The 24,799-nt window shown below is 36.7% G+C and overlaps 1 protein-coding gene across 4 annotated transcripts in view; it reads right to left on the bottom strand.

Moving 5' to 3' along the window:
* Positions 1–7,301: 7,301 nt before the first annotated feature.
* Positions 7,302–24,799, bottom strand: part of SLC27A6 (solute carrier family 27 member 6) — a 37,997-nt gene continuing 20,499 nt past the window's right edge. For all 4 annotated transcript variants that reach the window (XM_062016452.1, XM_062016451.1, XM_062016453.1 and 1 more), the window contains 6 exons: positions 22,182–22,376; positions 15,460–15,550; positions 12,638–12,836; positions 11,934–12,031; positions 9,931–10,061; positions 7,302–8,337 (listed from right to left, as the gene is read on the bottom strand). In XM_062016452.1, the coding sequence (XP_061872436.1) occupies positions 8,161–8,337; positions 9,931–10,061; positions 11,934–12,031; positions 12,638–12,836; positions 15,460–15,550; positions 22,182–22,376 (891 nt within the window). In that variant the 3' untranslated portion in view covers positions 7,302–8,160. The remainder of the gene's footprint in view (positions 8,338–9,930; positions 10,062–11,933; positions 12,032–12,637; positions 12,837–15,459; positions 15,551–22,181; positions 22,377–24,799) is intronic.

Genomic DNA, 24,799 nt, shown 5'->3' with positions numbered 1-24,799 from the left:
TACTAAGAGTTTCAGTGGCTGAAATCCTTTCAATTTTTCCTAATGGTCCTTGAGGGTTACTTCAAAGTGGAATGAGCATATGCATTATTTGGGAAAATGAAAGGAAAACTGCAGGATTTGGGCTTTGATCTGTCCATGTTCCTAGGTGCCATGCCTTATCCTCTGTAAGATTTACAATAAGGGAAGTGCTCCATGATGACCATCAGCTACCAGATTTCTGAATTAGCAAGTGAAATAGAAATTCTAATTGTTCAGAAACACTCACAGTAAGATTTTTTAAAAATATAGCTTTGGAAGCTGCACATGAGTTTTTGAGATAGATGCTTATGGGTATGTCACAGCAAATATATAATTCTCCAGCAGCTCAAGAAGTATTTTTTAAACAGAATGACATCAAAATGAGTCATAGATTTGTGTTTTAATTTTTTATTAAATGCAGCAGACCCTATGGTATCTCATCTGTTGCTTCAGTTACTGTCACTGTAGTTTCAAGATCCCGCCGGATCCTCTACTGAGAACAAGTAACAGCTTTATATATTAAGCAGAGACAGGATGTTGCTGACACAAGGCAAGATACTGTGATTTATGGGATGTGGAGAGAATGATTTCCGCTGAAGTTCTGTGGCTCCCTGAATATACAGGTTCTGAATGTAATTGTGGAGATTGCCAACAGAACACGTACAGTGTGGCTAACACAAGGATATTTGTCATCCACTGCCTGTCTGAGTCAAGACTCATCTGAAAAAGCTGCTGGTCATTCACTGTTCTCATTCAGTGGAAACTGAAACACTGGAAAGTGGTTTTATCTAGAAATAGTTTTTAGAAATGCCTTTTCTTTGGTCTTTATCTACCAAAGCAAGTCATAGAGTATGGGTTAACTGGGTTGCATATTATCTAAGAACAATACTTGTACTGACCATCACATAGAGAGGTTCAAGAAGAATACAGACTATAGGATCAACATTTTACTTTGGGAGAGCTTTTTGTCATTTAATATTGTGAACTAGCTGAGTAAACTGAGTGATCTCAAAAACATTTGACAATATCTGGTAAATTTGGTTTTGATACAGCACAGAAGGAGGCATCTGCAGGAAACTTACCACCTCAGGCTAGTTCAGGGTATACCTGAAAACAGTGAAGGACTCATTACAGCAGAGATGTGCCATTATAAAAATGAATTAAGGCAACGGTGAGTCATACTTAACGATGAATTCAAACTATGCATTTCCTAAAAAACCCAGTTTGTTAATGACAGATTACAGGTATTTGGATAAAGGTAAGCTTCTCTTCACAAAAATTGGATTTTTGTGGCCAGCGAAATGGAAATGGCGTCATATTGCTCATACTGCAAAAGAGGTTTTCCTTATCTTAGGACAGAATATAGCCTTGTTACTGCACTGATATATATATACTGCAGTGACTGATTACAGTGCTTTCACATGAACCAATAAATATTTTCCTTTCCTATAATTTATAATTCTAATAAAATGCTTGGACAGAAACTGAGCTGAATATGTGTATGTCTCTCTTTTGGCTGACAACTAAAAGCATTTGAAAAAAAAAAAAAGTGGGTTTTGTGTAATTCCAAGAGAGAGCTCAAATATCTCTGTGCTCCCAGCAAATGAGAATTAGATTCCTACATGCCTGCAGGGGATGGATTTAAGACTTAATCCTCTTCTCACTGTTCCCTAGTTGATTTAGGCTGTTCTTGCTCTTTGAACTGACTTGTGTGGACCCTATCTCAGGCATGTAACTCTCCCCTTAGGTTTTTAAGGCTCTGTCATCCAAGGTGATGTCTGTGAATTTCACTAAGCATTTGAGCTCTTGAGCTAGGTGCTGAAACAGTGCCCACAGCAACTCTGTTTCCTTCAGCTATTCAGCTTCAAAGATGAGCAACATTTGCTCCTAAGCATGATGGCTTGAAATGAATAGAGAGATGTGTAAAGATACAGATATGCATAAAACAATAAAAAAAAAGGCCAAGGTTTTGGAAATATCTAGGTAACTAGGCAATTATTTAATGATCTCATAGCTACCTATATTTTATTTATGTTGTCATTCAATAGCATTTTTTTTTTTAATTACTGTGATTATATCCTGCATTTGGAGAAAAAATGTAACAGTCATTCACCAGATTTTCAAAGGTAGCTATCTGGTGAAGTCTCCGAGTTTAATTTTTGTGCTTTCAGTGAGGCCAGGAACCTAACTTGTCTAACTTATTTTTAAAAAACCCTGAATACATTTTCATATATATAGTATAAAAATGTGTCCAGATTACTGAAGTCAGTACTCATTATTTGGTCCAACAGAATTCTCATGTAACAGACTACTTTCATCATTATTATGTTCTGCTCCTGACTTACTGTTATCAACTGAGGGGTCCAGAACTGGACACAATATTCCAGATGAGATCTCAACGAGGGCAGAGTAGAAAAGGAGGAGAATCTCTCTCAACCTACTGTCCACAGCCCTTCTAATACACCCCAGGATGCCATTGGCCTTCTTGGCCATGAGGGCACATTGCTGGCTCATGCTCACCCTGCTGTGCACCGAGACCCCCAGGTCCCTTTCCCCTACACTACTCTCTAAGAGTTCATTCCCCAACCTGTACTGGGACATGGGGTTCTTCTTTCCCAGGTGCAAGACTCTACACTTGACCTTGTTGAATTTCATTAGATTTATCCCTGCCCAACCCTCCAGCCTGTCCAGGTCTCGCTGAATGGCAGCACAGCCTTGTGATGTGTTAGCCACTGTCCAAAGTTTAGTATCATCAGCAAACTTGCTGACAGTGCCCTCTGTTCTCTCATCAAGGTCATTCATTAATGAATAGATGGAACAGTACCAGCCTCAGCACTGACCCCTGAGGGACTCAACTAGACACAGACCTGCAATTAGACCCTGCCCCATTGATCACATCTTTCTGCCTTTTTCCCTTCAACCAGTTAACAATCCACCTCACTACCTGATCATCCAGCCCACACTTTCTCAGTTTTGCTGTGAGGATGCTGTGGGAGACAGTGTCAAATGCTTTACTGAAATCAAGATCAATCACATCCACTGCACTACCACCATCTATGCACCTGGTTATATCTTCATAAAAGGCTATCAGGTTGGTCAAACATGACTTCCCCTTGGTAAAGCCATGTTGATTGCTCCTAATGACACTCTTGTCCTTTAAATGCCTGGAGACAGCACCCAGCATAAGTTATTCCATCACCTTTCCAGGGATGGAGATGAAACTGACTGGTCTGTAGTTACCCAGCTCCTCCTTCTCACCCTTTTTGAAGACTGGAGTGACATTTGCTTTGCTCCAGTCCTCAAGGACCTCTCCTGTTCTTCATGACTTACTGAAGTTGTGTTGGTGGCACCAGCATCTGAGCCAGTTGTGCTTTCCTTATTCATTCAATATCCCTCCCCACCATAAGAGGGATGGAGAACACTACTTGTGCTCCTGATCCACCAAGCATTCTCCCCAGTGCCCTGAAGTCCTTTTTAATAGCTTTTGAACTCCTTTCCATAACCTCATCAGTACCCACCTGCGTTACCAATAATGGGTAGTAGTCAGTTGGCTGCACAAGACCAGGAAGGTTCCTGGCAACATCTCTAACCTGGGCCCAAGGGAGGCAACAGACCTCTCTGTGGGTTGGGTCTGGTTGACATAAGGGGCCTTCAGTTCTCTTCAGAAAGGAATCACCTACTACTATAACTTTCCTTTTAATTGAGGCAGTCTTAGGGCATGACAGTGATTGACTCACCCTGGGCACCTCCTCAAATGTCTCTACAACTTCATATTCCTTTGCCTGGCCCTCAACTTCCAAAGCCCTGTACCTGTTGTGCAAGGGCAACTGAGGAGGCGTGGGAGTCCAGGAAGTTATTTACCGACCTCCCCAAGAAGGGACATGTATCCATTCCCCTCCATCTCTTAGGTCCCCTCTGTTAACCTGGCTAGAGGATGGTAGGCAATCCTGTACTTCTGGTGAAGACTCAACTTGTTGCGTACAACTCAGGGATTGTAGATGCTCAGTCCAGCAATGAATCTCTCTCACACACTTTCTGACACTCCTGAGCCCTTCCACCTCTTCCTTCAGTTCAGCAACAAGGCTAAGCTAAGCGGGACATTCACCTTGTCACATCAAACACATGTGTTGCCTTTCATGTTATCCACTAGGAGTGCCAGGCTCCAGTACTCCTTACAGCCAGAGACCTGTATTTTACCAGACAAATTAATATACCACAATAAGTTGTCTGGTTTTGGATCAAATCTACTTTTTTAGGCTGTACCCTAAGCCCAAAGGTATGAGCTTCCATACATTAAGCACAGTAAACTACTGACAACTTTGTTTATCTGTACCCAGCAGTGTGCAGAGAATGAACAGGACTCTTCATAATATAATTCTCATCTAGGCATTCACTCTGCCCTTGCAAAATGTGTTTCAATTGAGTACCCAGTACTCCATTTGTTACAACAATGGCTTTGGTTTGTTTGGTTGGTTTTTTTTTCAAGTGAACTGAGGCATTTAGTGGAGTTCTAAACCCAAAACCGCCACAAAGAGAAATTCACCAAGCTTGGCTAGTCCTGTACTTCTAACACTGTCCATATATACTTGCAGGAACTATCAGTTTTGTCAGCATAGCAGCATCAGTTACTTGAAGAAAATGAGATAACAACAAAAACTGGGATTTTGTCAGTATAAATACCTCTTTTAAAAGGAAGAATTATTCTTGTATATGGCACAGCTGACAATAATGCAAAACATCCCACGTCTCGTATGGGACTATGTAATAATGGGAACTAAGCAAATCTCACAGTGTCAGACACAGCTCCAGATGTAAATAGGCCAGTATATCTCCTACTGCAAAGCAGCAATGAAGACTGCTTTGTTATATTGCAAAAGCAATTCCTGACTGCTTGATTTGAACTGTGATGCAGTCTTTCAAGAAACTGAATGAAGACTATTTTGGTAGAAGATTCTCAGACTGTGGAGAGCTTATGGATTTGTTAGTGACAAAGGAATTTCATTTCACTCTGATAACGACTTGGTTTATTTAAAGCTAGAATTGTGTTCTACATGATACAATCTATTTGTCTAATTAAGTGTATAATGTGCAAGGTATTATGTGCTGAATACCAGGACACAATCTGATGATCTTTTGATGTTAATGCTTATAGGAAAATTAATTATCAGATTACGCTGCCAGTTACTGACAGCACTGCTAATAATATGCGTTACATTTATTTCTAAAATTACTGCTATTTATGTGCAACTTTTTTGACTGTCTGCTGAATCTTTGCATGTAATTTTCCCATAAATACCATTTTTTGAGGTAATTTCAAATAAGTTGTGCCTTAATGAATAAGTTTCATAAATACTAGTGTATGTCTTATAATTTCTGCTGTGTGAGAATGCACATCAGATTGCTAGTTGGATTGTTAGCCAGTGACTGGCTACTAAAACTGAATCATCACTTTTTTTAAGCAGAAGGTCTTTTTTGTCTTTCTTCCCATTGCTACTCTCTTTGCCTCTTTTCTCCATGAAAAAAAATAAGAAAAAGAAAAAAAGAAAAGGCAGCAGAACAAACAGGACAGGACATTTTATGGGTATCATTTGCAGGAAATCTGTAGGTCAACTGAAGTACATTCTTTAGGGTGGCTGTTGCGGGTATGGAAATGCTAGTGGGAGTGTGAGGGACAGTTTAGTTGCTTCATCTCTTGAAAAGCGGACTTGGGTGAGGAGGATAAAATCCAGGACACAATCTCCATAGGCATCTTGTATTTCTTTTACTGTTTCCTGGGGATCTTGAGAAAGATTTATTAAAACTGATACAGACTATAACTGTCCCAACTGTACCAAATTCATTAGGACAAGAGAAAGGATATGCATTTACTCATGTAGAATTTTATCTTCCCTAAATGACAATTACGATCACATTTTTTTAACATAAAATTTCTTTCATCATTGATCATCCCCAACTGCAGAGGAAAATGTCAAGATACAAACACTAAAGCTCAACTATCTCTTCTTTTTTTAATACATGAGGTTAGCAGTGCAGCTCTCCATCCACACACCAGTCACCTTTTGCTTTTTCTTTATTCCATGAAAAGAAACATCCCAGGCAAATATTGGGACATAATTTTGAAGCAAAACTCAAGGCCTCCTTCAGCCCTCAGCTGATCTGGGTATGAAGGTAGGACGCAAAAAGGTTAGTGCAAACATTTTTCCAGTCTGTAAGGAAGGCTCTTCCTGGTGTTTGACATAAACAGCATCACTATTCAGCCTAACTTCAGTTCCAGTTCAACAACTTACATATTCATGGAAAATGTGACATTTTGCTGCAACATGCTTCAGTGCATCTGCCTGGCATCTAACCTAATAGCTCAAAGAAAGACAACTACTGGATTGAAAATGATATACTGTTTCCCCCTTAGGAAATACAGAGCCTATGGCTCTGTAGATTTTCCCTCTATTATTTTCTTGATGTCATAAACATACAGTATCTTAAGATAGTGCAGGGGATGGGACTCTTTTACTAGCCTCTGGAAACAGGAAGAGTGCCCTGGCTTTCTTGGGTACACTAAGGAGCAGAGGGGAGTAGCTGGAATTCTGTATTTCTCTAGAAGCCACAGCTTGGAAACAAACACCTGCAGGCTGCTCAAGCCAGCTAAATTACAAGAGTCTTGCTGTTGCTGCTGAAATACATCACAGAGCTCAGATACACCAGTTGGCTGCCATAGTAGCAGATAGAGCATGAAAGTTAGGAAACATGCATTTTTTGTTCCTCTAATGCTCTCTCATCTCTAACCATTGCATACAGAAACAATCTTCACCGTAGATACATCAGAAAGTAAGACACCAAACGGTGACATTTAAGAACAAGTTTTGGTGAGCTGTGGTTATTTCATTTTTTAATTTAATTGAAAAGTATTTATTTGTTTCCTCTCCTTTTTTTTTAATGTATTTTCTCCTCTCATTTCTGGTGCATGTAAGTGGTAGAACCATTTCACTAACCATAAATAGTGTGACACATCCTACTCTTCTATAAGAGCCTAGTTTTATACCACAGTTATGACTGAAGAGAGACTTAGAAGGCCTAGAGTTGAAGAGAGTTGCTATTCCAGTATTCTGTTACTGCTTCTGGCTGAGTAAAGCTGCCATGACAATCCACCAGAGAAGGAAACTGCAAGCAGTGTATCAAAACAGCCTGCAAAACAGACTTTACCCAATCAGACTTAAGTCATTGAGACTGAGACAGTACAGAGTTTGGTTTAAATAAGCTTTATTTTAGAACTTTTAAAAAGCAAAGTGTTAGAACATATGATTTAGACTTTAAAAAATTCTGCTGTTTTACACTCATAAAATAATAATCTGTCAATCATTAAGAAGATAAGGAAGCTATTTGTTAGTCAACATGTATGAAATAAAGTGCTGTAATAATTCTTTTATGCTGAGTGATTTTCCCTGTTGTGTACATTTTCTCTGCCTATTGTTGTCCTGCTGCTAGCTCCTAAACATTTCATAAAAATCTCCTCTGTCTTAACAATCTTAAGAATCCAAATACCCAGCATAATAAACAGTATAGACGTCTTAGTTTTGGGTTTGGTGAATGGCTTTCTTCTGCTTCTGCTCTCTTTTAATCTTATGTTCCACCAGAAAATCTTCAGCAGAAGAGTTGTTTTTTCTTCTAATCACTGCCAAGTCCTTATATATTAAAAAACATATTAAAAAGTGTATATGAAATGTAAACTATATGGAAAAAAGGATGTTACTAGCATATTTTCTCTCTCTAGAAAAAAACAATCTGTCATAATCTCTTAATATATTGAGTCTTTTTTTTACTATGTTTTGTATCACATCATCCAGGTTAATTTAGTACAAAAAAAAAATATCAGACTTAGCATTTATATTGCAAAATTAAGATAAAATAGATTTCAATCATATTTTACAGGTTTTTTAGTTAGAAACTGGTCTCAAGAGGTAAAAAATGATTAGTGAATAAAAATGATAAAGTGAGGAAAGATGCAAGACATATCTGAATGTAAATATCAAGCATATAAAATGTTATTCTGGTTAACTACATATAAATACTGGTAATTAATCTGGGGTTTTTTTTTTGTACAGTACCTTGTATAGACTATCCCTGAATAGCCTACCATTAGTTTAATTAAAGTTTCACTTTCCCAGATAAGATCATCTCATGTACTTCTTTTGTTAACAAGACATAGGCTTTCTTAGAATTATCTAAAAAATAAAGAGGATCAGTAATTGTAGATGGATTAAAACCTTCATCCACCAGTCGAAATTTTTGTTGTTTGAATGTTCCAGTCATTTCCATTTTTTCCTAGAGAAGGCAGAAACATTTATTAGTCAATAAAGAGCTTCTTTTCTTTTTCTTACATTCATGTTTTGTTTTGATTATCTTACTTGATATAAGGTTAATATCATTGATTCTCATGATGCTGGAGAACTACAATTTTTGCGTTGCTATGGACGAACACCCGGAGATGTGCTAGAATAAAGTTACAGCCCATTGCTTTCTGGATCGCTGTGCAGCATCTCGTCACAGCCTCTCACATGGCATAGCCCTGGCCTGCCCAAGGCAATCCAGCTTCTTCATTTCTGTGCATTATAAAGCTAGATATGGTAAAGAATCTGGTTGTAAAAACTCATTATCAAGAACTTCTTACTGATAAACACTCAGGAAATTCTGTTTCTATGATTACTGCCACCTTAAACACAGGGCTGAAAGAAGTACATTCTAAGTGTGCCATACTTGTACTCAGCCACGTCCAAAGAAAAGCATTTTGTAATCTCTTCAAGTTTCTTTTCAGTGTCACTGTATCCCTTGGAAAATGTGGTGGGAGGCATCTCTAGGGCGACTCTTTTCTCTGTCCTCCCTACAACCTCTTGTCAGCCTCACTTTATGATCTCTCCTCATTATTCCTTCCAATGTCTTTAAATTTTGACATATATGCAAGAATCTCCAAAAACGAAAAATTGAGTATTATCCCCAACAACTCAGAGAACTATTGTAAGTACTCCAGATCTACAGCCTCATTGTATCCACCTGCTTTGGTGGATATATTGTTTTGATTCAAACAATGAGAGCTTTTTTTTCATTTTCTCAGACTTAAGAAACTTCCTTCGGAAGCATCTTCAAAACATTATTTTGTGTGTCTTTGTCAGGATGTTTTCAAAACTATTACCAGAAATGAAGCTCTTGCCAGACTTCATTTACTGTGATGATCAGTACTGTATGTTTTCTATAGTCTCCCATTTTTTTCTATTCCTATGTAGTTCATTGTACTACATTCACTCTTAAGTCTGGGAAAGGGACTTTTTGTTATTCCCCAAACTGGAGAGTTGCTACTAGCAAAGCACTAGTACACAGACGTAGAGTTGACTGATGATGTGGGGACAATAATAATAATGCATATTTTTAATTCACCTTTTCAATTTACCTAGTACCTTTTCAAATGCTTTAACATTTGTCATTGTATTACACAGCAAATAACATTTCATTTATTGTGCACAGCCAGTGTCTCTGGCTTTATCTCTACTTCTTTCTTCTCTCATTTCCACTGAATAAAATGGATTTCAGATTATTTTATCCAGATACAATAGTTCACATTTTACTAATTTTACTTTTTGCTCATGTTCATACTTCTAATCTCCCTAAATACTTTGCGTGATCTCTATCCTTACTCATATGTACAGTTCCCCCCATTTTAACACATTCTGCAAATTTTATTGACTTTTAATGCAATGCCTTTTCCAGGACTCGATTAATGAAGACAGCAAATGTTCTAAATGTTAGACCAGTTCTAAAGTGAATCAAGTGACATACAGATGAACCCTTTCTGTTATTCATTTAGCCATCTCTGTGTTCAAATGATGTAGATGTTTGTATGTACTGTGCAATAATATGGCTTACCTGGACCCTTAAAAAAAGAGGACAAGCATAACTTGGTAGATATGTCACTACTTGCTTATGCATTTGCTCCAAGTCTAATGACATATTCTGCTTTAAAATAAGCGAGGCCATTCCTGCTTTTCCTTCATGATCTGGAGGAAAGAAAACAAGAAGAGAATTTTAAAACATGAATATTCAAGTTGACATTTTAGTGATGGATGCTACAAAAAAGAACTGTAGTGCATTAATAAACTGACAGTCATATATCATCTGAGTTTCAATACAGCTGGAAGGTTCCATTCATATTTTTTATGGTACTGAGGCACTACGGCACCGAGCCTCTTTCCTGTATTAGCCAATTTTGACTTCCTTTGAGTTCTAGCCTTTCTCTCTTGCCAGGATCTTATCTTAAAACTGTGTATCTAACTGTTGTTAACAGAGAGAAATACTAAAAGTTCTCACTGGTTTTTGTGTAGAGCACTGTGGGTCTATGGAAAAGACCAAAATAGATAAAATATAAAAGCAATGACCTTCAGCAATCAAAAATAACTGTGCAGTTTAATGATCAGCAAGTCGTAACAGAACAGATATCCTGCCAACCTTATCTTTTGTCCTCTTTTTGTATTTATTTTGCTAATGATACAAACCTTGTAAAGAACTTGATTTGTTTATGTTTAGGTGCGATTGCCTAAGTTACTCATTGCATACACTGGGTAGGAATCTGCAGGTAAATGTTGTATAGGAAACAGGAAGCTGTTATTTTTGAGCCTGATTTTCAGTCATTCTTCTCTATTATGATATTTCTTGTCGTATAGCTTTAAACTAGAGGTCATTGACACCTGTTTCACATTTTAAACTCTTTTTATCATTTTGTGGTGGATTCACCCTGGTGAACAAAGAAACATCCAGCCAGCTTCTCACTCACTCCCTTCTTTCATGGGATAGGAAGGAAATAGAAGGCAAGAGGACTCATGTATGAATGTAATAGCAGTTTAACAGGGAAACTGAAAGCTGCATGCAAAGGCAAAATCAGGACTTCATTCCCTACTTTCCATTGCCAGGCAGATATTCAGCTACTCCTTGCCAGGCAGGGCCTCACTCAGCACGTGTGGTAGTTGCTTGGGAAGACAAACACCACAACCACAAATGTCTCACTGTCTTCCCTTCCGCAAGCTTTTATTACTGGGCATGGCAACGTATGGTGTGGAATATCCTTTTGGTTAGTTTGAGCCTGTGGTCCCATCTACGTCTGCTCTCAACCTCTTGCTCACTCCAAAATACTCGCTGCAGGGAGAAAGCCTTTGTACTGTGCAAGGTCTGTCAGAGATAGCCAACTGTTGGTAAAGTAGCGACAGTTTTAGTCATCAATGAAAAGCACAGCACCATATAGACTCGTATAAAGAAGTATATCTTTATCCCAGGCAGACCTAGTATACAATTTAAAAAAAAAGATTTAGCATGAATGGGAACCAAGGCCAGGTGATACCATGAAAATTAGCAACAACAAACAAAAATTAAAAGAAATAAATGTATTTTATTTCTCAACCATTATTAATTCCCCCCCTAGTTTTCTTTTTCATCTTGTCCTCCTTGGTTTTATAATATATGTTTATAGATGGTTTACAGAGGCTAAGTTGAAAGTGAAATTAGACAGAAGAATGTCTTCATGCACTTTTGTTTGACATTACTTCAATTCTTACCTTGATGACAATTTATTTTAACATAGAAATGTGTGGATTTTTCCATAGATGTGAACTTAATAAATCTTTAATTTAGATTATGTAACTATCACAAATTCACGAAAGATAACTATTCAAAAATACACATCATTCCTTACACATAAAAATGCATGATTCACTGGCTCATTCACAATCTGGTGGTATCTACATCTACATTTCAGCTAGCTATTAAACAGATGACTCAATCAGAAGTGATTCATAGGTTTAAAACATGAAATAAAAAGAGTTATGAGAGTTAACAACTGACCTAGGGGAAGAAAAACACACAGCTAAAGCTTCTTTTACCTGGCACAGATACACCATACACATTTGCTTCTTGTATGAAGTCCAACATTGCAATGACATCGGAAACTTCTGTAGTTGCCACATTCTCTCCTTTCCATCTGAAACATGCGAAAAAATAATTTAATCCCATGAAGACATAGGGATACTTTCTCTTTAAAAAAAAAACATTAACTTCCATTCATTTTAGACTAACAACACTTCAAATTTGTTCCTATTTCACACATTGGTATCATGATCTGACCATCACAACACCACACTACAAACAGTGCTGGATATTAACTATCACTATAAAAACCAACAAAAGCTTATCATAATCTAATATAACAGTTTTCAGAATTTCGACATGTATCTGAATGTATCAAATGTGACCAGTCCTTAATATTGATACATTTTTCTCCACTTCAGTATCTAACTTCCTTGCTTGCAGCAAAATCATCAGTAGGTACCATGCCTATTGGAAGTACTGCTCAAAGAACTGTTATGTCTGCAAAACATTCTGGAAATAAGCTATCCAGCTCCACAGGAATACTTTTCATAAAATTAAGCCCCTATCATCTTCTTCAAGATCATCATTAAGTACATCACAACAATAACAATACTACTAATAAACTGAACAGGACTACTTGAAAACTAATAGAACAGTGGTCTATTATGTGTGCCCATATTTTTAAGTGAAGAAATGTGAAAAGAACCAATTATTATACCTGAAAGTATCTCCAATCCTGTCCCAAAAATAAAGAAAATTCTCATGGTCTTGAACTAGTAGGTCTCCAGTATTGAAATAAAGATCTCCCTTCTTAAATACCTCACAGAGTAATTTATTTTCTGTGTGTCTCTTATTGCCAGCGTAACCAAAGAAGGGGGTCTTCGCAGTGACTTTGGAAATGAGAAGACCAGCCTCACCTATATGGAAAATTGAAAGAATGTAAACCTAAGATATCATTACACATTTCCTGTACTTTACATCAACGCTAATTTGGTTAGTACAATTTTATAAGACCAGGGGCCAAGTTTCGCAGCATTCAATACCTAAAACTCAGTAATAAAAACTTTTCTATTTCTACTGCTTTATAATTCCTGTGGTCACCTCTCATGCAAAGTGACCATAGAGACACAGCACAATATTGTCCACTCAAACTCCCAGTCATTTATACTTTTTTCTGATGACTCATTGAACTGTTTTCTCCCAGAACTATTGTCATCTATCAACTGTTGGTTCACTAACAGGTTTACTATCTTCTTGAAGTGCTCACTTCAAGTGAATATCATATCCCACTCCCCACACCTTATTGAGTTTCCAGTGATGAGGCTCAGCTTCATCAGCTTCCTACTGAAAAACTAGTGTTAGTCAGAATCAGACATTCAACCCAGGTGTTAAATCTCTATTTAGTCTCCTTTCAGAACTTCTGAGAACAATTTTTAAGAATTTTCATTCATGTGATACAGCCTTGTTGCTCTCTTTTTGCAATAAAATATAAAGTTTTAGTACTTCTTTTACCCTCAAAAAAATAGGGAGAGATGAGAATAGGATTATCCTGATATGCATATGGAGTATCAGGGTATTAGCTTGCAGAAAGTGGAACAGTCGTATAAACTCCTAACTTTTTTACAAGCACATTCTGAACAATAAAGCTTAAGAGTTACCTTACTTTGTATCAAAACCAAGAATTATAAATGTGAGAAGACGTAAAAATGTATCCAAAGGTATGCACAATTTTTACTTTAAGACTGCTGCCCTACAAAAAAAAAAAATCCTCTCGCTTTTCTTCATAAGTTAGAAATGTTTAAGCTGAAAGTATTCAGCTCACTGTTAGTGTTACATCAGCCATGATGCTCTGAAGATAAAGGGAATGGGTAAGACAAAGTCTACCGATAGAGAGAACAATTTTTATTAGATTGAACAGTACAGTTCAAAAAAAACCAAATAGACCAGGTGTCTAACCAGAGCATGTTGCCTTCATAGGTCAATCTGACATCCCTACAGATCATTTCCTCTACAATGTCACATTTTGGGTACTGTATTTCCCTAAAAGTTACGTGTCTTTGATTAAGACATGCTGCAGAATCTCTGAACTACTTTGAAACAGTTTCAGCTCCCTACTAAAGCTGTCAGCCTGACCTTAATGTGAGTTTTTCTTCGCTTCACCTTCCAGACTTTCATTACAGGTGTTACCTTCCTATAGTGTAACACAGATGCTTTGGTATTTGATTAACACTGAAAATAGGTGTAATCAAGAGATATTAGATATTTTATAAGCTATAATAAAGTAATCTCTTTTTTAAAAATTAAAAAAAAAGAGGCTTAATCAACTCACTTAGTCAGGAACATTTAATCTCTCACCAAAAAAGCATTTGCTCTGAGCTACCAGTCTTTGTTGTAGATCTCTTAGGCAACCATCTTACACATTAACCTCCTTTAAAAACCACAGATGTCATTACCTACATATTCAGAGATAATATAACATCATTGCTTCTGAATACTGTTCTTCTGTGAATATATCCAAAGATGTGGATGGCTGGGCCAAGGCCAATGCCATGAGTTTCAATAAGGCCAAATACTGAGTCCTGCACTTGGGCCACAACAACCCCCAGCAGCGCTACAGGCTTGAGGAGGAGTGGCTGGAAAGTTGCCAGGCAGAGAGGGACCTGGTAGTGTTGGTTGACAGAAGCTGAACATGAGCCAGCAGTGTGCCCAGGTGGCCAAGAAGACCAATGACGTCCTGGCCTGGATCAGGAACAGCGTTGTCAGCAGGAGGAGGGAGGTGATCATTCCCCTGTACTCAGCTTTGGTGAGGCCACACCTCAAATACTGTGTCCAGTTCTGGGCCCTTCTCTACAAGAAGGACATGGAGGTGTTGGAGAGGCTACAGAGACTACCAAGAGGCTGCCAAGCTAGTAAAGGATTGGAGCATGTCTCACATGAGGAACAGCTGAGGGATCTGGAACTATTTAGCTTGGAGAAAAGAAGGCTCAGGGGAGACTTTATTGCTCTATACAAGTACCTGAAAGGAAATTGTAGAGAAGCGGGGGTTCGGTCTGCTCTCCCAAGTAACAACCAATAGAACAAGAGAAAATGGCCTCAAGTTGCACCAGGGGAGGTTCAAACTGTATATGAGAGGGAATTTCTCTACTGAAAGAGTTGCCAAGCATTGGAACAGGCTGCCCAGGGAGGTGCTGGAGTCACCATCCATGAAAGTGTTTAAGATATGGGTGGATGTTGCACTTAGGGAAATGGCCTAGTAGTTGATAGGGCTGGGACAAAGGCTGCACTTGATGATGTTTAAAGTCTCTTCCAGCTGAAACAATTCTATGATTCTAGGCTCTGTTAAGTTCTTCTGCTGTCAGCACTGGTATGTTTAATACTCTTCTTAGATAAAAAAAATAATATTGCTTTTGTCACAACAAAGAGTAAGAGTTGACATTAGCATAGTATGGTAACACAATAGCAAGACTCCTTAAAAAGATTTTCTGGAGCATTTGTACTACAATCAAAAGGCTGTTATATCCTATTAAAATACATACTTACCTTTTTTAACTTTTTCACACCAACCATGCTTATTTCTAATTGGTTCATCTTTTTGGAAATCATACTTGATTAAATCAAATGGGAAAAAAAGCTAAAAAAGGGAAAAAGGGTCAGTTACTCGACTACACAGTGACATCTGGTGGCAGCATATACAAGCAAGGAAACCTTCAAACCAGTCTTGCTCACCTGGAAGCAAAATGTAGTTTCATTTAAGACTGAAAATACATTTACTTTATGTAAACTTACACCCGTTCCTGGAACTAAGCTGCATCAAATATTTTTACAATCTTTTAACTTTCAAAAATACTTGGTGAAGACATAGAACCATAACTCTGTGAATGTTCTTACAAATAAATTACGGGGGCAACACGTTAATGGACAAGCCTACACGCGTCGGGAGAATATAAGCATATCTGGAGTTTCACTGACATGTAATTGTGATAGCTGATACGAAAAGTGTTCTTGGGGTCTTCTGGCATCTAAAATAACTGTCAATCAAAGGCCTAAATCTCCTTAAAAAGGGAAACACACTTCCTCTGAGTCTTTACATTTGCTTAACTAGCCTCTGTTCTTCCCTTGAGCTTTCTCAGGCTAGCCTACACTCACTATGAGCACCAGCAGATGGGTACAAACTCCCATGTTGTCTGGCATTGTTATGTAGCTATGCATGTTCCACAGCTATGTTAGGGCTACTTATACATTTTTCTGAAATACTGTGAACCCTCGAGTGCTGACACTGCTGACCTAACTGCCCTCCTAGTTATGTTCTACAACTACCCCTCCTTTTGTGTAAGGGTCACAGAGAATGTGGCTCAAAGAAATATGAAGGAGACGACAAGATATTCTTATGAACACTAGAAATTGCAATACTATTTTTCCTCCTCCACTAATATGCAGGGTCTGAATCTTACTTCACTTCGTTTTTCTACTGTGATACAAACCCAAACCAGACCTTAGAAAGACACTGACAAATATTACATGCCTGATAACAGTGTTTGCAGTTACTATCCAATGGTTTCAGGCTGCCTTGCTTGCTTTTCTGATTTTCCTCTTCATAAAGACGTAAATCAGCAATCTATCTAACAACTAGTCAAAATCAAATAGATATAATTTTCTTCTCAACAAATCTTGGCAAGCAGAGAAAACAATTCTTAAAATATATGAATAAACACCTGCACTCTTCCCAGTAAAGAAATGCAATATAATTTAAGGATGGTGTTATGAAAAAGACTGAACTAAAGGGCAGGAGGCTAAAACATAACCCCCTTTACTGTTATGCAACTTCCAACAATTTGGAAGAAGAGTTGCATAATCATTTTATTATAATTTGAAATGTTGCTATAGCTCTATCACATCATTTTGTTTTCAAGGACGTCTGAATAAATAGCAACTTGAATCATACATCAAGCACACAATCTGAGCCTCCTATGCACAAATTTGTTTCAATGAGTCTTTTCAATATTTACCACTGTATTTTCCTTCTACCCTAAACAAAAAGATAATTTCAGCAGTTAATCAAACAAGGTCATAGCCTACAAAACCAAATCACAATCTAAGAATTTGGAACATTTTTATAAAGTGAAGGTATTTTTCTTTAATAATGATCAACTAGAGTATTTATCAAAGGCAAGAATTTGAGAGCAAAGAAAATACTTAGAAATATTAAAAAATATTTAGAAAATATTATTCTTGATGAACAGAATGGGAGATATATATAATAAACACAAGTCAGTTTTTCTTAAGAGTAATTTCTTTTTGCTGTCTACATTTAATTGCTGTTCTTTTTCACTTTCTCTTTTGCACTGATAATTACTGTTTAATAGGATTCATATGCCAGCAAACACAATGAATAGATAAATAACGAGAATGAAATGGTACAAAATTAAATGTTATTTTGATATTTTTAAGTTGGATTAAAACAACAGTGTGCTCTGCTCAGTTCCATTTTTATTTATTCATTCTTTCAAAGATTAATAGCTGTAACTTAACACATTAGTCTGTATGATGTGTTGGTACACTCAGAAAATTTAATTTAGTACCTGAGATCATCTAAAAACTGTTTAGACTTTATGTAGCTGCACCTATCTTCTAGTGCCTACAACTTTAGAGTATTAACTATGCCTATTCTGGTTCGCTTTTTGAAATAAGTGATGCAAACACACAATTAAAAGGAGAAAACACCACATATTGCATTAGACAGGCACAATGAAACTATGTCAATATACATTCGTGCATCTGTCTCTATGCAAACAGTGTTCTTTTCATATTAAATATTAGAAAAGGAAAGCTCCAGAGGAAAGCATTTAGTCTGGGTACAGACTTACATTTGTTTTATCACATTATTTAAAATTTATTGGAAAAGAAGGCTTGAGTTGTTGAAGCATTAGCATACTATTTTCACAGAGTACTGCATGCAGTATTCATCATTTTAATCTACATTTTACTCTCTAAAGTACCACATAAACGTACCAAACAAAAAGCATAATTGATCTAGCTGAAGCTTAAAATGAGCTAAACTGCCATGTTATCATCTGTTACAATGCTGCCAAGACGTTATTTAATAACAGCATCCTCACCCCTACCCCCTTGTTATTAATTGATTCAAAATACGTGAGTTTAAATCTTGTTTTGAAAATAATTTAAAATTTTCTGTGGTTTCAGCTTACAGAATTCAGCTCTCAGAATCTTCAGCTCAAAGGAAAAAGACCACAAACTATCACTTTTTATTTAGTTACTTGTGTTAGAGATGAGATATTGATGGATTCTCTCAGACAACTTCTGTTCATAAAACACAGCATTACATTTATTAGATATACTTCCAAGAATCTTAAAAAAATTAAATGTAAGAGAAAAACCACTTCTGGAGCATAGTATTATCATATCTCACATATGTTTTCAAAATATACCTACATTGCCTTATTTATGCTCATTTAGCTTATTTAAGCTAATTCTGTGTTGGTGTCTGTCAGACAAAATATTTTATTTGTTAAAATTATTTAAGATTTGTTATAAGATTTAAATGTTTCTTAGATCAAAGCTTATTTTGATCCATTCAGTTTTACCTACAAGAGGTTTAGGTTCCTGTAATAGTTGGAATACTTCTGCTTAAAATAAAGAAAAAAACCCATTTATAAGGAAGATTTGGAATTTTATTTTTACATTATGTTTTTTTCAAGTGTACTTGCCGTGGGTTACTTTTAGCCCTTCTTACCAGGTTCCTAGATTCTCATTAGTCCCTTTCTCCCATTACGTGTTCTCTGCCATCACTCAGAATGTATTTCAGTGTAAGAAATGAGAATTATGTATATGTATATTAGATAGCCATGACCAAGTCTTCCAGATATTTCCCATATCATATTTAGATAAACATATACATAATGTATTCCGTATATTAAAAAAGTTATTAACTACATATATATGTATGCCAGATGTAAATACTAAACAGTAACTCATTGTATTACCATGTTAATCTATACACTGCCTTGTCTGTAAAATATTTGAAGTTTTACCAGTCAAAAAGCTATTCAGAGGCTTCTGCTTTTGTATTTGCTGACTGTATGTGAACATCCTTATTGAAGGGTTTATTCATACACCACAGTGATGCTTTCAAGAACATGAAGAGAAAGTATATAATGTGAAAATAAACAAACACAAACAAGATCTCTGCTTTGAGTTAACATTTTACACACAGTGGCTTCTTGGACATTTGGAATCTCCTATAACATTGATCTGTTTGTTCCTGTCAACTTCTGTCTTCCAAATTAGTTACGAAAATAAATGTGTTATGTGACTCTTACAATTATTTACCGCAGTTCCCCAACCCTTGGCAGTTACTGACAGAAAAGTTGCTAATTCTGAGTGCTCACTTTGTCTTTTAAAGCTCTAACTTGTCGGCATTTCACCTTTAGAAACTGTGCAACTGCCTGCAACAGAAATGCCTTCCTATTTCTTCTCCATTTTCCCTGCTAAAAATATACTTTTAACCTACCTGCTATTTTCCCCACAATACTCTAAGTATCTCTCAGTATCGGTATGTATGGGGATTCATACTGCATTTACTTCATTCTGACTATGTCATTTTCGCCAGTAGAAAGAAAGTTTCTCCCTCATGCTTTACTGTGTGACATACGTGAACACACGTGCCTCTTTTTCTCAGTTTGCCTTCCTATTCCTAGTTTAAGAAATCAGTGTTTAGGAAAGTATGTCTAAGGATACCTCCTCATATCATCCCATGCAGCAAGGGAATAATTTTTCAAAAGTTGTTCTTTGAGGAAAAGAATTGGATGGCTAGGCCTTCTCTGTGTGATTTTCTGCTTTCCAGCATGACACAGTCTCCCTTTCAAAGATCAGATCATTCATGAGTCAGCAAAGCAGATACAAAGCTGCTCTTCTTTCAAACATGTCATATAGACTGAAGTAAAACAAACACAGGAGCTACAGTTCTGAATGCACTTGTTACTAATCTGTGACTTGTAAGATGTACTTTAAAAAAACTGAAAACACAAAAATGCTTGAAGTAAAAATAAACTTATCTATGGCATTAGAATACAGTTTGTACCACAGACCTGATTGCACAGTAATAAAAAAAACACAAATAAAGGTCCTCAGACTTAAGTATTTGTTTAAATATGTACTAAAGAAAAAAAGAAAATAATTTTAAAGTAAGTCTTGTATTTTCAACATTCCTTTCCTCTCTCAAACTCTTCTGGACTTTTCTGAAATTGTGCTAGATCTAAACCCTTGTTCAATGTCAACATTATTCTATTTCAGTATACGAGGGAGCTATCTGCTCCTGCAAACAAGCCATGAAGCAGACTGAAGGAACTGCCACTCAGAGGAACTACACCGATGACCGAAGCAGAGAGCCAGTAGTTAATAATCTGCAGAACTGTCAATCTGAGACACGTAACTACCGAAATATTATTAAGATGCCATACAGTTTCCCTGACACTATTTCTTTCAGAGAGAGATCATGAATGTTCCACAATCATAAATGCCCTGGATCAAAAAAGCTACTTATGAAATACCTCCTGATGGAGTTTTGGAGCAGTCTCTGAGACGTCCTTAGATTTGGGGCAGTTCTATTTCCAAATAAAATGGGTCATGTAATGCACCCACTGATCTGACTAAACATACCACACTCATATAAGTAAGGTAATGTAGTTTTTCTCTGTGCTGAATGTGCTTCCAGTGACAACTTTTGTTCTTCCCTCAAAGTCTACAGTCACAGAATGCCAAATGTACACACATTGGGGGAAGGCTTGTGAGCTAATAAATGTACGGCCCCATGGAGAATGGCAGTAGTTAAATAGTGAGCTTGCTCACAAATAATGTGCTTTACCTGCTTTCCATAAACAGAATCAATGGAAATAATTGAACATTTGCTGTAGATATATTTCTAGGGAAAAGAGAGTATTGAAAAAGATAGAATAAAATTGATTTAAAGCCAAGCCAAATTAAATGAATAGCTTTTTCTGGTTCATAAAATATCTTATGGTTTTTCCATATTCACACTGAATAAGCAAGGGTACAATTCATAATTATCTTAGCAGACTACGCTAATGTTTCCATAGAGTACTACAGTTCCAACACGGAACAGTATATAAATTATAGAAAAAGATGCCTTGTGATATCAAGTATACAGTTACAACTGAATTTATTTTTTAATTACAGTTTGAACGAGCTACTTTTTTCTGCTAAATCTGCAGTGACTAATGCAAATCATAAGCCTACTCATTAAAGAGGAAAAAGAAAGCATGTTTCAAGTGCAAAAACCCCTAAAATATAGATTTTTTTTGGAAACACAAACAGCATGTTGTTGACATATGCAGTGTCACTATTAATATATGCAATACCTCAACACAACTTGACTAAAAATAGATATAATTAAACAAATAAATAGGTAATTTCAGTTCTAATCTTTATCTGCTGTAACCTTTACATGGTATTTCCTAAAAGCTGATGTCCTATGACAACCCTCTATCAAAAGCTCTGAAATACTGAAAACAAGTTTACTCGGGTATGGAATAAATGTAAAATTTCATGTTACTGTGAAAAAAGAAAAAGGGAGTTTTCAGAATAATTAAACTGTATGGCTTAGAAAAGCCTGAAACATCACCTTTAAGGTTCCTAGTTCACTTACTGCTCCTAATTCCAGATTCTTCATTTCCTCTGTGCATTTGTACCCTCTAGAGACACGAATCAGCACCAGTGCATCAGTCATGTAGAAGAGAGAATCAGTAGGTCTACTTAAATTCCTGACCTCTAAACAATTTCTGAAAAACACATCAGCTCATCTGGTGTGTTTCTGAATATTTCGACTCAGTTTTCCTGCAGTTTGGGTTCCTATCTCAGAAGTGAAGAATTCCTGTAGCCCCAAGCTGTAAAGTAGTCTGTAGTGATCATAATGTGGTGATGCTGTATTTAACTTGTGGACTCTCGACCTGCCTAGAAACCTATTTGCTCATAATCAGAAGATACCTATAAGGTATAAATACATCATTCTCTGAAAATATGTTCTGTTAGAACTTTTGTTGCGTGCTAAGGACTATCTGCAATACTGTGTCAGCCAAGATTTTAAAAAGGGTCAATTCAACTTTCAATAACGAAGTTAGAAAATTACCTTGGACTTGTCTTGCAGCCCCACGTCCTGTTATCAAAGTGAGAAACACATTTACCTTCAGCACTCCCTTTTACAAAGTACAAGGTAAACAAATAGTCACCTTATAAAAGAAGTTGGTGCGTCCAATAGATCCAATTTTTCCTGTGTGGTTCATGAAACAAATGTTTCCTTCAGTAGCACCATAAAACTCACAGATCTTAACAGCACCAAACCTGTCTAAAAATTCTCTCCACACATCGTTTCTCACTCCATTTCCAACTGCTAGTCGGACTTTGTGATTTTTTTCACCTTCTTTCTGTTAAAAAAAGAAATTAAAAAATTTAAAATGTAATACAATGATAATTGCATTTGGTTGCTGCACATACTGTTGGGAAAATGAATCTTCTTTAAATTTATAAAGTACAATCAGCAATGAAAAAAAAGAAAAACAGCATTTAGAAGTTGAAGAAAGCTGACATGGCTTGCCTATAGCTACAACTGCAAATCAAAATGTAGCAAACTGCAATCAACATTATCTTGTTGAACAAGCAAATTATTTCCTGAATAATTGCTACATTCATTTATATAAGTGCTTCCACATTCTAAAATTTGTACCGTCTCAGTCTGTTTCTACTCAGAGGAACGTGAAAACTGCGAAGAACAGAGAAAAGCACTAATTATTTCTGTCAAGGGATTACAGTCGGTGGAGATTAATAATTACTTTCCTATGTCTTCAGACTGATTATATGATACAGATTTCACACACTTGAAACATTGAATACACATCATCTGTTGTATTTCTTTCAATATTAAGACTTGCAAGGTTTTTTCAATGTTATTTAGAAACCATTATATCTTAGCAATCTTGAGTCTTTACTATTATCAACTCCCATATTTTATTACAAGAAACACAATAATATATATTCATCCAGTTCAGTGACACTGGAATTTTGTGAATGTATTCACAAATCTTGTAATTGCCTGGAGTACCTTTAAACTACAATCAGATTTAAGTTTAAATATCAGAAGGCAAAAGATCTAAAATGCTGGGGCTTTTTAATATCACCTGTTTTAAAATAAGACTCCCTTTTTAATGATTACAAGTGGCTATACAGATGCCTTAGAAGTGACATGGCACAAAATAAATACAGATATTGTTTGTTAGCACATACCTTTAGAACTGCATAGCTCTCTGTTACAGCAATACTGTCTGAATATGCCTCTATATATCTACTTAAATGTATACAAACACCTCTCTCTCTTTAGATCTGCACATACATGCACATGTTCACACATACATATATATATATATGTCCACACAGGTATACTAGAGAAAGTATAGTCCCTCTTTCTGTTCTTCCCTTCCCCCTTCCAAGTCTAACCCAGAATGCATCAAGCATGTCTTTATAGTGAAAATCCATTTTAGCACATTTAATCTGGCATAAAAGCACAGCAAATTGTCTCTGTGAAGAGATCTGGTCAGCCAACTGAAACACAAATCTTTAAGCATTTTGGATGTTAAAAACAGTGAAGCTTCTACTGAGTACACAGACAGGAGTATTCCTCAGAGGCGTATGTCTTGGACAAATTCAACTTTCCATGAAAATTCTGAATTCTCACTTCTGTAACAAAAACTGCAAGCACAGTGAAATTTGACTTTCCTCCTCTAAATCACAAAGATCAACTAAGTTTTTTCTTTCCTCTTCAAAAGCAGCAACTTCAGTCTTTCTTCTGGAAATTAAGTCCTCTTGCTGGAATGATCCAACAAGGAATTCACCTGTTTCAACAGATGCAGAGAACTTTTGGCAATCTGAGGCATTATCCTGCTATTTTACCTCAAAACCACACCATTCAGCAGCCTCCCTCAGTCACTAATCATTCTGGATTTACAACAAACCAATTTTCTCCTTTTCCCTACTCCTCCTCTACCTTATATTAGATGCAAATGTTATTTCTAAACACAAAAGCACACACTTCACTGACTTCATGCTAAATCATTATGAACAAGTGCTGCATTACAGAATCACACACAAACACAGAATGGTAGGGGTTGGATGGAACCTTTAGACATCATCTGGTCCACCCCCCTCTGCTAAAGCACGTTCACCTACGTCAGGTCACACAGGAACATGTTCAGGCAGGTTTTAAAACCTCCATAGGAGACTTCACATCCTCCCCGGGCAGCCTGTGCTAGAGCTCCCTCATCCTCACAGGAAAGAAATTTTTCCTTCAAGCTCAAGTGGAACTTGTGTTCCAGCTTGTGCCAACTACCCCTTGTTCTGTCACTGTGTGCTACATGCTCTTGACATCTGCTCTTTCCGTAGTTTTAAGTTACATAGTACAATGAAACTGACTATAGGCATAGCTTGGAGTGAAGTGTCTCAAAATTGCCCAGAGATTTAATTTTTGGAGTGGTTTATGTTTTCAAAATCAGGTGCAATATCACAATGCAGTAGGGTAGATTTTATATGTCTGAAATAATAAGTTCTATTGCACATTCAGTTATTATACTGTGAACAAATAACAGAACTGTTCAACTTTTTAAGAGAAAGTGTTCCAGTGCTACTTTGAACTTTGTCAGGAAAGCTTTTAACTCTTTCTTCCTCCCAGAAAACTGAGTACAATATTTGAGTCAGCTCAACTTAAAACTTTTGAAAGTAGGCTGTTTTCCTTACAGCTTCACCGCTGAGCTGAAATTAACACACTGTTAACTGAACTGAAGTTACTTCTTGCTCACAC

This window comes from Colius striatus, chromosome 30 (assembly GCF_028858725.1).
Source record: "Colius striatus isolate bColStr4 chromosome 30, bColStr4.1.hap1, whole genome shotgun sequence".
Taxonomy (NCBI): domain Eukaryota; kingdom Metazoa; phylum Chordata; class Aves; order Coliiformes; family Coliidae; genus Colius; species Colius striatus.
The sequence above is the reverse complement of the archived record's forward strand: the minus strand, read 5'-3'. Positions and strand labels throughout refer to the sequence as shown.